Source organism: Vanessa tameamea, chromosome 7, assembly GCF_037043105.1.
Source record: "Vanessa tameamea isolate UH-Manoa-2023 chromosome 7, ilVanTame1 primary haplotype, whole genome shotgun sequence".
NCBI classification, from domain to species: Eukaryota; Metazoa; Arthropoda; class Insecta; order Lepidoptera; family Nymphalidae; genus Vanessa; species Vanessa tameamea.
This window is the reverse complement of record NC_087315.1, coordinates 9,835,129-9,853,140: the sequence shown is the minus strand read 5'-3', so window position 1 is coordinate 9,853,140 and position 18,012 is coordinate 9,835,129. Positions and strand designations below refer to the sequence as shown.

The 18,012-nt window shown below is 30.8% G+C and overlaps 1 protein-coding gene across 1 annotated transcript; it reads right to left on the bottom strand.

Annotated features, from left to right (window-relative positions):
- Positions 1 to 1,195: 1,195 nt before the first annotated feature.
- Positions 1,196 to 13,393, bottom strand: LOC113401136 (synaptic vesicle glycoprotein 2C-like). The gene is made up of 11 exons (XM_026640895.2): positions 13,217 to 13,393; positions 7,826 to 7,879; positions 7,040 to 7,201; positions 5,730 to 5,892; positions 5,015 to 5,136; positions 4,568 to 4,809; positions 4,166 to 4,371; positions 3,611 to 3,873; positions 3,051 to 3,210; positions 2,632 to 2,759; positions 1,196 to 1,548 (listed from the first exon to the last, which is right to left on the bottom strand). The coding sequence occupies exons 1-11, from the start codon at positions 13,218 to 13,220 to the stop codon at positions 1,493 to 1,495; spliced, it is 1,560 nt and encodes a 519-aa protein (XP_026496680.1). The 5' UTR covers positions 13,221 to 13,393; the 3' UTR covers positions 1,196 to 1,492.
- Between the last annotated feature and the right edge of the window lie 4,619 nt (positions 13,394 to 18,012).

Sequence of the window (18,012 nt, the reverse complement as noted above, 5' to 3'; positions counted from 1 at the left end):
TTTAAAAGTTAAATTTAATTTCACTTCAATTAGTTTATTAGGGCCAAGAATAAAATTAATTGAAATTTTGTTTGAGTATTAAACCGAATTCAATTTTTTTATGTAAAATACAAATTTTATTTTCTTATCATAAACTGTACTGTATGTAAATGGCACATATTGCTTGGTTTGAACGATGCTCGATATCGCTGGCATATTGAATAATTATTTAAATTCGTTAATAATATTCGAAGTACACAATAATGATATTCGATTTTTGTGTGAATATTAAAGTATAGTGTTTCATTTAAACGACAGGATATTTTTTTATCATATTTATCGTGTCATGGTTATAAATTTGCCCAGACACATGAAATAATTTTGAATAGATTTAAAAATTATAATTATTTAACTCCTCAAGCATCGATTGCAAGCCATTAGCAAACAAGTGACGTAGAACATAGACAATGTAGACTTTATGTTAAAAATAACTTTTTTTTTTTAATTTGAATCTACTTATTTCTGTATTTTTTTTCATTTTAAGTAATAATTTTCATAAGTTGATTCTGATATCGTTATTAATTAAAAATTATAACGTTTACTTTATTTTATTTATAGTTTATTTAAGTATCGTTGCTTTAACTTTCATGCAATCTAAAGTAAATGTAATCTATTCATGTTTTGTATTAAAATTAGTTACAAAAAATCGTCTTAACTTATTTAACATGGATACATGTGTATTCATAAATTGACCCACAGGCATTACACTATCTAAACTGTTATTAATACCTAGCATTGATATTTCTAGAGATCCTTCAATTTGGTATCACAATACCTCTTTACCTAACTTCATACTAATGGGATTTTTTTAAGCATATCAAGTCTAATAATAATGTAAAAAAATGTAAAAAAAGTGAATGGTGATATGTATAAAACATACCACTTACATACATACACATAAACATAACACTTGTCTGTTGCATGTGAGCCTTACTTTAATATTAATTTTATTCTGTTTTTAATATTTGTTGTTAAAGCAACAGAAATACATCAGTAAAAAAATCAAGTGTCTACTTATAACGGTTCATGAGATAGTCTTGAGTCTGGTGACAGACGGACGGACAGCGGAGTCTTAGTAATAGGGTCCCGTTTTACCCGTTGGATGCGGAACCCTAACAAAAAGTTTAAATATAATACAGTTAAAAAAACTCAAGTCGATAAATAAAACATTTAATTAAGGAAAGAAAATTAACCTTTAATAACAATAATAATAATTTAAGGACATTATATTACACAGTCAACTCTAAAATACTGCTCAATCTTACTTTCAATACATTTGAATACTGAATCACAGTAAATGGTAACGGACGTGACGTCATCCTCGACGCGTACATACTACGGACAATAAATTAGAATACTTAGTCCACATATTTACATCTTATTATGTACACCCACTTGTGATCTCTACATGACAGTCTAATTATACTATCTAGTTCTGAGTAAACACTTGGTATTAGTCGAGAGCCTCTTGTCCTGTCTTTGGCAAGAAGAAGCAGAGAACGGCAGCAACTGTAACGAGAACAAAATATTTAGCGTTAGCCGTTTATCACCTATCGTTTCCTACAGTTACTGTAAAAGGTCGTAAGTAAATATTTATGATCCTATGACACATGATTCTTGTTGAAACTAAAATATCGTATCTTACTGTATTTTATTTCGTTTAACTTTATGCCTTTACGTATATTAATATTAATAGGTGATTTTTAAAAAATGCTGTCATTCGTTCGAATGCAAAATCGATGATGTCAGAGAGATATATCGGTGTTTATCTAAACAAGATTTATAAGTAACATTGTTGATTTTGAAGTTGAGTTAATTACTAGTTGCTATGAAATCAGCAGTGTAAATATGACTATTGTACTTATTAATAGATGAAAAATACCTATTTCATATGCTCTGCTGTAAAGTACACATATTTAATTTACGTGCGAACTTTTGCACTAGCTTTAACGTTATTATGTATTTATATCATGAACATCTGTACAATACAAATATAATTCGTAGCAAATAGGTGTCTATTCCAACCTCAAGAGGACCAAAGCCAAATAAACAATATTTGATAGCGAATTGACGCGATAACATTGGCCAAGAGCTTGAATAATAATCTATGATATTCATTATGGATTTGTGAAAAAATTGCGTTTTGAACTTCGATAAAACTGTTATCGGAACTTTGTAATAGTGTTGTATAGTAAATAAAGATATATTAGTGAAATCTCTTGCGAATCGTAGTGCACGATATAGCACATCGCATGAAATAAGTAAATCTAAGGTTTGTTTATCTTTATTTTAACTACGTGTTTTCGTTTTTATACTTCTGAGACAAATCACTATGTGACATCTATTCATGTAAGATACATAGAAACATACTGTATTTTTTATTTTATTTAAAATATTAGTTATTTACTGAGTTTTTTGTTTTATTTAATTTAAACATTAGGTAGATATAATGCACCAAATTAACACGGTCTTAAACGTAAATTGAGTCAAATGAGCACCGGTTCTTGATATGATTAATGCTAACTGCATGTATCCAAATTCTTTACATAAATTTACCGGTAAATAAATTGTTAATTGTAAATGTATACTTACTAAACAGGAATGCTGAAAATACGACGATGGGTATGACACAGTTTATGTCAATCAGATACCCGAAGGACAAGTTGCCTATGAGACCTCCGCCTCGACCAGCTGTCAGTGAAAGTGCGGCAGCCATTACCCTGAAAGTATATTTTGACGTTAAAAATTGATTTAAGAAAAATCTTGATCCTATCTATGCTCTGACCATCTTAAGACTCGAGACTAGCATACTGCAAGGGACAAGTTCAAGACAAGGCAAGGACAAGACTTCACGTGCTTTCTGAGGCACAGAAAATTGTCACTCCATTTGGAATGGCCTTTTTAATGGTTTGAAACTGGTATTTTGAGACAAGCTGCGAGACCAGGGGGAGAGTCACAAGAAAAACACTTACGATCGCAGTCATGTTTAATTTTAAAAATAATAAACTTACCTAAGATTCGTTGGGAACAGATCGACAAGCACGCAGAACACAAGACTGATGGCGAGCGAAGTGAGGGCCTCGAAGATACAGGACAATACCAAGTTCTGAATTGAGTTCTGCACGAAGTACAGACCGACGGTTACGAGACCAGCAAAACTTAATGAGAAAACTGTAAAGGAAGGAAAAATAAATACTATCATTATACGAACTCGGAATGAAATTTCGAAATCAAGCTACGTGCCAATTTCTTTTAAGTCATTTTTGAATTTCTGAATAATATAACTGGATAAAATATATTTTTTAATTTATTTAATAATTAATTATTTTCTTATAAAACGTTAAAAGGCAAAAACGTTACAAACAAAAATAAATCCGGGTTTGAGTAGAGAAATAAACTTTCCTTTGATTTTAAGGATATGCCATGATGCGTTCGTTTCATATCAGTTTCATTCCGTTCCGATCAGTCTGAACGTTTTATGGAATTCTGTTGTGAAATCGTATAACACAAAAAAGATTCCATTCAGTCAAGTAAAAGGGTTAGATTTGGTAAGCCAGACGATAATACTCACTGAGGAAAAATTTAGCTCCAAGCTTGTGAACGCACAGAGGCAACCACAGAGAAGTTGGAATACAAGCAAGGCCCACAATCAATGTGTGCGTGTACACGCTCTGGTCTATGATCTTCTCGCAATCGAAGGGGTCGGTGCTGGTCTCGTCTTTTACGACGATGCTGGACACGTCGCACACCGACGCAGAGGTGTTCGGGAAGCGGTGCTCGAACTCTTCGTAACGGTTAAACAGTTCAGGGAACCAAATCATGAGAGTGTAGTAGCTGCGGATGATAATAAAATTGATAGTTAACCTCGGCACGTATACGCAGATCTTTATTATGTTGAATTTTCGTGCATATTGTTTCTTCAAGACATTAAAATGAGGCTGTAATAGTAATTTGTAGTTGTCAGTTCAAAAAGTTTTTTTTTTGGTGGTAGTCAAAGTAATTGTTGGTTTCTAAAATTGTATTGTCCAAATAATTACTCAGCGTTTATTAATTTGTATCTTTGATCTTTTCTAAAATGTTTTTTAATTCATGTAAAGTTTTAATCATATAAGTATTTGTTTTTTACCTTGTAGTTAAGCCAAACTGGATGAGACAAGTGAGTATTGTATATTTGAGGTAGGGAGGTCTGCATAGAGCCTTGGTTTGGGTCCAAATCTCGCTAAATAGTCGTTTCAGGTCCTTGGGCTTACGCATGCTCAAGCTTCGTACTGATTTCTGAGAGCTTTGCGATGCCACGGATATAGTTCGAACTTTCTCTTTTAGACTCTTGATCTGTTTAAAAATAAAATTAAATAATGAATATACTCGTATTTTATATATTATACTAACAAGATCTTTAAAATTTTAGAGTACTACAAATTGAAATATTTCAAGGTAAGGTACAGTAGAAATATGATCACTCCGATTATTATTTTATAACATTGTATAGCTCAAGTAAATACAATAAATGCAATACTAAGACATTTACAGGGTAGTTATCAGGATCGTCTCCGGTGTTCTGCTTGTAGATGCTCTTGAGGCACGCGAGGGCATCGTCGTAGTCGCCGCACTCCATCATGAACTTAGGACTTTCGGGGAACGAGAAAAGCCAGAAGCCCAGCATGAGAGAAGGCACGCCGCAGGCCGCCACGAACCAGTTCCACGAGTCATAAGAGAAGCTTCCATTTTCGATACGAATGCCCTGGATGGGGATGATGCCCCACGCAATCACTGTAAAACAATCACCATTAATCGTAAAAAATAAAATAATTAGTACATGTATATGCATGCATATGCAGCTCTACAATTATTATACAATACTTAGCCGTTTTAGCAACACATTTTTAACTATTACGGCAATTTGTTTAAGGCTTTGGCTATATTATGAATTTGTGTGTGTATGTTCCTGAGTATTTTAATTAAACTTGTAACTCACGTGGTAATAAGATAACACCGAGGGTCCAGAACATTTCCATCCAACATAAGATTTTCTCTCTGTATTTGGTCTGTTGGAATTCACCCAAGTATGGGAAACAGATACCCATAGCGCCTGCTACTCTGTAATTTTTTAATATAAAATCGATTAATTTTCATATACTTCCTTAAAATTGTGATGTTGACCCGAGGATTGATTATTTACTCGGCATTATTTCGAAAATCTTTCGAGGAGTATAGAAGATACCGAATAATAATAGACAAAGCGCAGGGCAGAGCTTTGTATTCCTTAGGCATAGTTTGAAACTCTCATTAAAAGCAAAACAATAAAACAATATCTCTAAAATATTTCGGCAACTACATAGGTACTGAAATATTAGCTGTTTACAATTTCGTACTCAAGCCCAGCTATGTATACATATATACACATATATCTATCACATCACATATATCTCGTTTCAACATTTATTTTCAATTTGTTGAATCAATTTATACCGGTTAATCGGTACATTAAACATTATATTCATCGTAAATTAAACATTTTATGATTGAAATGTTATGTCATCATAAATTTAAATATAGACAAAATCTCACGAGCTACGAGCAAAGCATAAAGCATTACACAGGAAATGTATATTAATTAACATATCATTGACTCGCTGAAATTTGTATATTAAAAAATGATATATCGAATTAAACAGAAAGTAAAAACTTACGCAAATCCATTGATAAATCTACACGCCATAAATATGGGTAGGATTTGTACGAACGAAGAGGCAATGCCGGTGAATCCGTCCAGCAGTAGTGTCGATACTAACACAACTTTTCGCCCTTTAGTGTCGGCCAAGCAACCCCAAAAGTATGAACCGATGACCATACCTACAACAATAATGTTCTATTAAATATATATCTAAATATATATCAATTTATAATTGTATATATATATGACATCGGTATTCGGACGATTAAATGGGCTACCTGATGGTAAGTCAAGTCACCGTGTAAAATTTTAGCTATTTCTTACATCATAAATTCGCCATCAACCTTGGAAACCGAGATGTTATAACTCACAGGGGTAAAAGCATCTCGGTTGTACTTATACTGGCTAGCTCACCCTTAAAACCGAAACACAACAATACATAGTATTACTCCTTGACGGTAGAATATGAATATGTTATGTGGAAGTAACAAACCAGACGGATTTGCACAAAGCCATCAAATAATATCAAAAATAATATACAGAATCTGTCGTTCCTATTTAATCCTAAATATTAAATTTAATTGTAGTATTAGTATTACTCATTTTTAACAAAAATATTTTAATAAAATAATTAAAACCATAATAATACCATATAATCCGAGACGCCTATGTTATCTATTGGCATACAGCAGACATACTGATGAATAATTAACCTTATTAATGAGTAATCTAGCACACGCATATCTTAAGGCATCAGTCAATTGGCACTTTTAAAATGACACTCAATAGCTATTAACTCAATTGATTATCAAAACCTTTCCCGGAAATTTGATTAGATTCCTGACTTAACTGGTTTAATTATAATAATTATTATTTATCTAATACTGGTGTTAATAGTGTTTGAAGATTAATTAAACGATCTACTTACATTTGTGTATTAATTGAAATTTTCTGGGTTTGAATTCAGAGTCGGAGTTAGTAAGTTTTGCTCACGTGATTATATATTAAGTACATACTTTTACTTATTAAGTACCACTGGCTTAGCGCCGGGAACTAATTCTACTAATTTGTAATGGTTACGATTTCGTCTCCGAACCGCAACGTCACCAAAGCGACAACCATTACGTTTTGATTTATTTGCAATAAAGTGACAAATTGTTAGTAAAATTGGCACCCAACTCACTCTTAGGTCGTGTCGGATTGCAATCTTATCGGACTATAAGAGTATGTGCATTCCCTGTGCAACTGTGTTGGCTAGTATTTTTATTTTGATATCATGGCCAAAACTCTTTCATGAGGACTATGACTGTATTAAATATATCTTACCTAACATAGGTGCAGCTGTGAGCCAGCCTTTATCAGCAGATGACATACGGAAGTCACATGTTGCGGCTGGTAGCACGAATGATACGATTGTGATTCCAATAGCCGTGTTGGCGTAAATCAAGCCTGTGACTGCCAGTAGGCAGAAATGGAAACGGCCGAAACCTGAAACGAATTAATTGAAATTTATACACGAAAAATAAATTCAACACTATTGAGCTAGAATCATATCCTTCAATTATTTGGAATTATAAAAAAATTGTACCTATTTCTCGCAAGAATTTGACAATTGGGCGCGAAAACACGAGAAATTATTTTTTATTATAAAAAAGTTTTTACTACATTTTTATATTTATTGAAGATTTATTTAATTCCATACTTTACTCACCAAATCCAATCTAAATGTAAGCAAGGGAAGAGAATACTTAATGTAATTCTTTCTTTAACCATTCTTAATGTATGCTAATAATAAAATAATACACAGTTTGAAATTAAAATAACCAAGTACCGCTTACGAAATAATATTCTGAAATTAAATGATGAAATTGGAAAAATAATGTTTTGATTAATATTAGGGAAATATCGGGTTTTATGTGTGATTTATGTTTCTCGATTTGGAAAAACCTACGCTTTATCATCACTTGACTTATTGATAGCGAAAACTGATGCTCATAGTCGAATATGTATATACTTGAACAGTATTATTTTAATATATTCAACCTAACATTCAGTTATTTTAATGTATTTTTTTTTATTTAATTTAAAAATAGAACAGTACGATTAACTTACCGGTCGCCGAAATCGCGGCTTCGAAGTCCGCTCCATGTTCTAAAAAGTCTAAACCTGTAAAATAAATAAGCACATGAATAATACCACAAATGTACGCAATCGTATATCATCTAATAATAGTTTTATTTGTTTAGTATTAACTTAACTGATAACACGGGCCTAATACACCTTGTCACTGTAAGATGCGCTTCAATAGTCATTCTTAGAATATATTTTGAATAACAATCATAATTAAAATTAATTTTTAAATAAAATACAATTAATAATTTAAATGTTCATTGTTAAAAATCCAAATTCAATAGGTACCTACATTGCAATAATATCAAATATTTGACAGCATTTGCAACTACCTACATTAGATTCTATTGAACTTGTTTTTGATTCAAATTATACCACAAAAATAATATTAGACACAGATTTTTATTAATTTATTTAAATAACCTTTCCATGTAATAATTTTATTTATAAAACATAAATCCTCAATATGTATTATATAATATATATTTGTCCATATACCATAGACAATTTTTATTGAATTCGTATTCTTTTGTCACAGCTAAAAGCCATACAGAAGTAATCAACTGTTTTGTATTTATTAAGTAAAATTAGGTATCTGTACCTAATGAATCAAAAACCATTTTTTTTATAACGAACGAATTAACAAAACGATACAAGGTAAACATGAATAAGATATTAAATTACACCCAAAAAAATTGAAAAATAACAACATAAACAATTCCGTAATTAGGACAATTTGTTTTATTTTTAAATTATTGAAACAGATAATGCATATCGATTATTTTTGCAAGATGTATCTGTGTATGGATACTTATATGTACATTTTAGTTTATGTATGATTGTACAATGATCGCGGTTCGAAATAAACTTCATCCCAAGGATATTATCTGTCAAATTAATTGCAACGATTGGGCTACTAACGCGAATATCTTTTCAACTGGTAGATCCTTATATCAGTTTGTTTAAATAAACAAACTTTTCAGCATTATTATATTAGTAGATATAAATACAGCTGATGTAGATATATACAATCAAAACAGCAATAATTTATTTTTAATAGTTTGTGTCTGCAACAGTTGTTCTTTATTTAAAAAGTGAAATATAAGTTATAATATCACAATAATATAAAATCAAAAGTGGCAGATATATAGAATCATTTGATTTGGTATCGAAGATTATCAAGATTACTCTGAATTTGAGAATCATCTTATCAGCCGTCTGTCTTTAGCGATAAATATGCCTAAGAAACTAAATTGTCATTGGATCTTTTGAATTGTAAAACAGCGAGGCTTAAGCTATGCTTTATAAAAGCAATCAATCTTTTACAATCTTTAATGTATATACTTAATACGTGAAGCTGAAATTGTTTTGCCAATCTTAAAAGGCTTTTAGACCGCATTTGATACGATTTTAGATATATTTGCTGAATTTCTTGTAGTAGTAAAAATATTGATCCAAACTAATTCCAGCTCGATAAGATGACGAAACAACGCACATCAAGATGTTTACGAGTTTGCAAGAGTATCCTTATCGAGCAGTGCTGAGCCAAAGGTAGACCAACGTAGCCGAAGATCGTGGGTCAATACTTCAAATCCGGCAAACGTCGATGAATTTTCATTTGCTCATTTACATTTATAATTATTATTCTTCTCGTGCTCAGGCACGTCAGGCACATAAATCACCGCTGACGGCGTAGGAAATATAGTGAGAAAGTCTATAAAGATTTTTAATGTGTCGTATGATATTTTGTTATATTTTTCTTGACAAATCAGTACTGAACAGCGTGGTTGGATAAGCTCTAAATATTATATTCAAGCACAAAATAATATTTCACAAAATACAATATATACCTTATAAATACTAATAAATATTAATTATAGAAAAATAACTCCATTTTAATTTTTTTTCTTTTTTGGTTTATTAAAATAATACAATAATAGGTACCTACTCTTATTCTAGTGCTGAATAAATATCACGATGTTATCTTATCATAGTACCTACACTAGTAGCATTATTTACTGGAAAAGTCTTATGAATAATCAATTTTATAAAACGAGATGAAGGGTTTTACGCTCGTAAATAAATTACGCGGTGACATGTCTAAATATTGGGTCGTTATCGTGTGTGCACATCGCTTTATAGAGGCAAATATATATGACAATGACACGGTCATTTTATGGCATTGTGAGTGCGTCAAGGTTGCGTTTTCGAAACATGTTTGTTTTCAAAAAGTTAATGTAAATTACAAGCAGAATGAATTATATATTTATATAGGGATCTGGTAAGCAAATGCTTTGAAAAGATATCCTCATGTGACAGAATGTCTTGTATTGTTATTGTGTCATAACATTAGGGGCGCTATTTCGAAAACATATTTAAAAAAAAAGGATTCTAAGTCGAAGTCTAAGATCAAGATGTTACATAGTTTGTGCCTATAGTTTAGTTGAAAGCTCATTTACCCTAAAACCGGAACTCAACAATGCTAAGTATTGCTGTTTGGCGGCAGAATATATGATGCATGGGTGATATCTACCCAGAAGGACTTGCACAAATCCCTACCACCAAGTAAACAGTAGCAGTGCAATCCTCTCTCAACCTTTTAGGTTGAGTGACCCCTAATCTGCAAACTAATAATATAATTAAATTTTATTATATTTGTAATACTGATTATTTTCATTTAATAAAAGTTCATAATTGCTTTCACGGATTAATAGGTTTTAAATTATAGGACTTTATTGTAATTTAAAATATTTTCTTCAATATCTTAACTTATATCCTTACTGGCATATATCCTTCTTTTTTTTTACTCAAATTGTTGCAATTAAAAATATAAATAAATATTCAAACTAATGTAAGTGAATCAGCAACCACTAGTTGTTTAAATACCTAATGAATAATATTTGCATGTCAAAATCTTCCGTCAATTCTCAAATCTTTTACATCCGACTTTATCAAAGATAAAGTGTTCGTAGCTATGAGATATAAATGAAATATTGATTTATTTAAATAACATGTTTTTCCGGTTACTAATTTATTTGTTTAGACATGTTACATTAGGCTGTTGGTGAAAAAAAATCAAATTGTAAAATACAATTAATTACAAAATAAGAAATAAGAAGTTACAGGGAAGTCGAATTGAAGTAAAAATATTTTTTACACAAGTTAGCTCTAACAAAAAATTAGAATTTTCAAGACAACCACTGGTTTGGAATATAGATTCTGCCCACATTGGTATAGCGTAGGCGCTTATTCTATCTACACAACGAGCAGAAAAAAGGAAGACTTCTAGAATATTCATTGATTTTCGTCATATGTTATTTCATTTTACGATTTCAAGGCCCAACGGGATAACATGTCGATGTTAACTGAAGCTTTTGGGTTCTAAGTTCTAAAGTTCTATATGGTACCCATAAGTTTTGAATATCAGCAAACTTATTTGAAATTGGCAAAAAAGAAATGTTATTTGTATTTAATGAAATTGTTATTTGTATTTATTGTCAAATTTAATGAAAAGAAAAATCAACAATATACGTCCTCAAGGTCAAATATCTGTTTTACAATTATTATTTGATTTTAGATTTGACTCATTTACAAAAATCAATTAAACCCTCCGTCACATCTGCCGCCTAAGGCTCTGCATTTAAGTAAATCATCTCGTGTTCGGCGGTAAGAGAAAACTTCTTAGAGCAACCTGCTTATGTCGGATGAATTTCTGATTAATGTACTAAGACACAATAGAGCAGCCAGGTCACGGACAGTCAAAATATTTATTAAATATTGAAGCATTACACTTATTGATTATTTTTCTAATAATCTATCACCTATATAAGCCTTGTGAGTATAGCCTTATAAGCATGAAATCTCTTCCTTAAGATGAGAATCTCTATTTGTATATATATATTCATTGACAAATAACGTTAAAGAAAACAGTTCATTTCCATATTTGGGTAGCAATTAAGTATAATCTATACTTCTATTATAAATGTGAAAGTATGTCATAGACATCATCATAGACATAGTTTTTTCTGCCTAACACATGACAACTAACCCCTAAAACTCAAGCAAAGCCGCGGGCGACAACTAGTTTTCAATAATTGGATTCAATAATATTAGATTCGATTTATTGATCGGTACTAGGTACTTTTTGAGAGGACTATGTTCATCCTTCATAAAACCGATAAATACAGACACTGTAGGTACTACAATAGGTACATAATTGTATATACCTGTACCATATTATAATTAAATTACTGTCAGTGAGAATATATCCTTTAAGAAAATTAACAAATACTAATTTATGTTTGCTTATATCGAAATTATACCAAAATATAGTTTTTATACGATTCTAAAAACAAACCAACAATTTTTTTACGAGATGACCTTTCATTGGAAATTCACAACCTATTTTTTATGACGTTTCATAGAATTTTACTTTTTGGAAGTTAAAAATTTGGCATTAAATATGTAAAAATGTCATTAACATTTTCGGTTTGGTATAATTTAATAGGTTATCTATTAAGGTCTCGGTAATAAAATAAATGTATTTGTATAAAAAAAAGGAAATTTGCATTTCTGGAATATTCATTACAATATTATGTATTATCTACATGTATAGAATAGATATAAAAAAAATATATTATGAAATTTGTGCTATGTTACAATTTTATAGGTGATTATTAGTAAAAAATTAAAGTGAGTTGTGCACCGAAATTAAATGATATTTATTATGATCAATTTAACTTATTTAATGACTGGAAATAATTTAGTGCAAATTTTTATACTTGACAATTAAATAAACTTATAACATTCATTAGTATTGGCAGGCGTTGAGTAGATAACTGTCATTTTTTAAATCATTCATATTTAGTCTGTGACTGTCTGCTTCGAATTTAATAAAACAATGTGAACATTTCAATCTTTTAAACAAGTTAAATTGTCATCAGTTCTGAGTGACAAGCGTGTGGCTTCCGATTTTAGTAACAAGTAAAATGTCTCGCAGTCATTGTGTGCGTGTCTTTGTCCGCGGGCAAACTTGCTGAACTTGACTTTTCTTATTGCATAAAAATTTTAGTAATTATTGTGCAAACTACCACAATATTGGGATGTATATTCCTTATTTACATATGATTGTGAATACCTATCGAATTTATACTAATTGTTACAATAAAATATTTAATATCTATGTATGATACATGTACGATTAAATTAATTAATTAGTAATAAAATAATAAAACAAGAAAACAATTAAATATTTTCTATAAATAATAACAATTAATTTTGAACGATATTCAAACTAAGAAATATATATTTTTTAAATATAATAAGCATATAATTTACTCACTCAAATAAAAAAAAAAAAATAAATAAACTTACCCATGTTTAAACAGAATTCACTTCACTATAAAATAAAAATGTCCGGTTTATATCAATCACGTTATACCGCCTACCGGTGTTGCATCGTCACTCTCACGGTGCAACAAATGCGCGTGGGCAAGAGCGTCAAGGATCTCGCGTGTCGCCTGCTGAGGCTTCTATGCGAATGTCGACTCGCTACCGGCTCCTACTGAAGATTCCTTCCATGCTGATAACGATAAGGCCGGTCGATCGCTCATCTCACGTTATCTAGACGGTGACCGCGATCAATCTCCTTGTATGACTTCTAGGCCGCGATCCCGCTTTTTATAATCGTTATGTAAGATCGACGCGTCGTCTCCAAGCTTTGTTTCTAATTGCTTTTAATTTCGTGGTATACGCTAAAGGCTACCATAGCTGTGCGTGATACGTCTTAATTATTGTATAAACAATAAGCGTATGACTGTACGAGTTTATTAGCTTGAAGGTTACTGCTTAAGTAATATTGCGATAATCCTACTGGAAGAACAAAATGGAGCGATTCTAGGCATAGCGACACAAGACAAAGCTAGAATATTAAATAGCATAATAGATTTTCTCTGGAACACGTTTAGCTCAGTTATTTAAAAAAGGGAAACATTAAACGTGTTGTAAAAGATTCTAAAAATAGTATAAAATTTTCACACAAGAGACAAGAGAAGAAACTCTTTTCGATCTCTTAGATTTTTGTCAATCTTCTTTATTGTTCCGCGCGTATTTGGCAGAGCTTGTAACTAATTCTTGGTTGTATTATTTTGTTGTTATTCCCTTTTGAATTAACCGTGATGATGACAAAAGATAAAATGTACTTACACTGTTTCGGGAAACGTGGATTTTCATTATTGTGGGCCGCTAAACATACTGCTACATTGGCTCCACCTCAACGCCTCATATCGGGGAAACCGTGTTAAGTGTCGAAGTCACGGCGAAAAAGGCGAACCAATAAACGACCCCAATAATCGTATCTAATTAAAAATATATATTTGAAAGGTTTGTAGCTAGAACTCTTGGATTTTGAAGAAACAGTGCAAAAATACTTCTATAACGTTTTTCACCATATTTTATTGCCTCCATTGGTGACAGTGCGAATGGTTTTCGTCCTGAGAATCGGAATTGCGATTCAATGTGGAAATGCTGCTATAGCATTTTTGTCGCCATTCCATGCAATCTTGATTTATATTCTCACTGAAAATAATATATATATATATAGGTATATATTGGAAAAGTATGAAAATTTTCTAATTGGTTTTTTTTCAAGGTCACATTTTAAGATTATTAAATTGTTCAAACTTACCTTTTGCAATAGCGAACCCTACATATAAATGTATTGTGTTGTATAATGAATCGGAAGTTAATAAATCATGGATCATTTCACTACGTACCTAAACTACATAAATAATAAAATTACACAACATTATATACTGACTGCGATATGTATGATATCTTCTCGTAAATTGACTGACGTTCACATTAATTAATGTAATTCATGAAGTTAAGCATTGTGCGAACACGAATATCTCCGTATATGAAAACCGTATTTCAATTACAAATGCGAATTTATTAATTGGGTAATTAGCTAATATGTTAGATACAACAGCAATTTATTTTCCGTTACAATTATTTTAAAATGTTTCTGCTATTTTAATAATCTGCATATTTCAGACCGAAGACGTCTCTTGGGAAAAAATCTGTAAAAGCGGCGACCAAGTCTAATGAACATCAGAATAAGGCGATTTGTTGTCCCTCAGAGCTTAATAAATTTTAATAAATATTTATATCAACAATGGCATTGGAACTACATTTTAGGAAAAAAGGATTTATTTGATTTTTATTTGCAATTTCAAATTGTTTCAAGATGCTATATCACGGGCAGGAAGTCACTATATTATATATGTATATATATATATAATACAAGCTATTTGTTCTTAAAGCATATTATATACTGTTTGATTTGTCATTTGAATGCGATACGAAATACTAAATTATTATTATTAAATTGAATTTGAATTGACTATTATACAATACACTTTCAAAGCCTCCATTCCAGGTGCTCCGCTTTTTACATGTAGCTTAACTTCGAAAACTTCTTGAGGTTACCTAGACTCTAAAGGGACTTCATATTATGAGACGCATTAGCTGATCTATTCGTCTACTAACGCAGACAAACTCCTCCAACGGCTATCAGCCCTTCCTCGGATAAATGGAATCGGATGTCAATGTAGATTTTATGGTTTAAAGTAACTCTGAGCATACTTCGCTTCATCATAGCCCGCTGAGATATTTGATTTGAACTTGGGGATTACTACATATCTTAATGTTCAAGTTTCGGCACCGCATGAAAGAGGACTGTCGAAGATTATCTTATTCAATACTGTATAAATTGTAGCGAAAAGCTTACACTGATGAATTTATTGAATTTCTTCTTTTTTATCTTCAGTAGATATATTGACAATATATTCAAGAAGTTTTTCTTCTAAGTACGAGTATATTTGTCTCAATATGATATCCTTATAGACGACTTTACTTTTATTTTTAACGAGTTTGTATAAGATTATTTTTAGGTGTATAAATAGTAATATTAAATTGTTCTAGTTACTGCAAGGACAAAATTACATCGTTTTTTCTTCTATTAATTTTCGACGAGATATCTCGGTCCTGGGGGGAAGAGGGTTTTGTGAGATAAACCAACAAAAGACCACGTTTCAAAATATTCATTTAAGCTGTTTTGTTTTATGTATAAGTATTATCTTTAATCTACAAAAAGGATTAATATTAAACAACTTCAAAGGTTTCGTTTTCATTTTCTTTTTATTTATTTTTCTCAATTAACTTTGTATGGTATGTTCTCTATTTTTAATATGTTGTAAAAACCACCTATCCACCGCTCTTTAATGTTTGTTGATTTTTCTCCAGAGTCAGAAAAGAGTTCTGGATAGTTAGAAAGTAACATAACCTGTGCATTTGGTATATTGAAAATACATTCAGTTTAATCAGTGCTAAAATTTAGTTCCGTATAATTCATAAAGCGAATTATTTAATCGATATAAACGTTAGACTAAAGCTTATGTGTACATTGAAAAACTTCCAACTTTGCTATTAAAAAAAAAATTAAGTCATTTCAATAGTTGGAAATAATATTATAATATAATAATAAGAATAGAAATACTTGTATGAATTTTATTCTAAATAAGTAGTTCTGATATGTTTTTATATTCTAAATATATATGTGTTTATATACAATATTGTATTATTATAGAAAATTAAAAATAGTGTGTCCTAAAAATGATTATATTTTTGCAACATTAATGTGAATTATTCGTTTTTATTAATAAACACAATATCGGTCATAAGGCATTTAATACAATGATAAACAGCCACTATGCGAGGAGTCTATTTTAATATATCAAATCATATTTTTTTAAACAACTTTGACATATATTTTTACACAAAGAAAAATATAAGAGCTATTAATAGCTTTCATAATCCTGTTACCCCTATAGACAAGAGCCTTGAAACTAACTGCTAACATAAACGTATTTGACCTTTCATCACGGCCTGTATTCATAAAAAATATATGTATTTCGCATAATTAGCTATATTCATAATTATAGGGGTATCACGATGCATTGGTTTTTGTTATATACTGTTGTGAATTGTAAAGGAATGTTCACATTACTATCTTTGCTGTTATTTTATTTTAATATATCATATTTTATATTTAGATTCCCAATCGAATTCCGATTTACATATAAATTAGATATATTTTAAATTATAATTCACATTACTTTAGCAGCCTGTAAATTTCCCACTGCTGGGCTAAGGCCTCCTCTCCCTCTGAGGAGAAGGTTTTGGATCATATTCCACCTCGCTGCTCTAATGCGGGTTGGTGGAATATACATGTGGCAGAATTTCGTTGAAATTAGACACATGCAGGTTTCCTCACGATGTTTTCCTACACCGCCGAGCACGAGATGAATTATAAACAGAAATTAAACACATTAAAATTCAGTGGTTCTTGCCTGGGCTTGAACCCGAAATCATCAGTTAAGATCGTTCTAACCACTGGGCCATCTCGGCTTATAATTCATATTTATTAAATTATTTGAATTCTAAAACAAGTCCATCTTAACAAAATTTCAAATGATTACTACGACATGGAATTAGGTATTTTTTTATATACTTATATATAATTTAAATTTTAATTACTTATTATTTATTAAATATATTTATTTAGCTTCAGTTTGCAAACTTACATGTACATGTACATGAAGTATTTTTAAGTTCACCTTATTTTCAATATTATATATTGTATATAAATGAATAAAATGTTATGGTTGCGTCTTTATAAAGTTGTATAATCGAAAATACGTCGTACGACTACGACACGAGTCGGGGGCACACAAGGCTTTACGCCGGTCAAGTGCGCCTAGCTACCTTGTTTAGATATAGGTAGTTAGGTTATACAGGAAAACCATTAGCACCTTATGAAGTTTTAATGGTGTAACGAGTGCGAATAATTTTATATTGCATTTTAGTTTGAGGAAAGGTTTAAATTTTATAACAATATAATCGATTTGACTGTGTTATCGATATTCCGCTTCTTCATCTGAAATTATACAAACGAATGATTAAAAGTATTCATATTTACCGATATCGGTTACTTAGATGGCTTGCAAAATCGATTTACGATCTATATATTACAGTAGTTTGGAAGATTAGCCAAGATTTATAGAATGAATGTTAAATAAAAATAATAATAATACGGGAGAGAACATAGA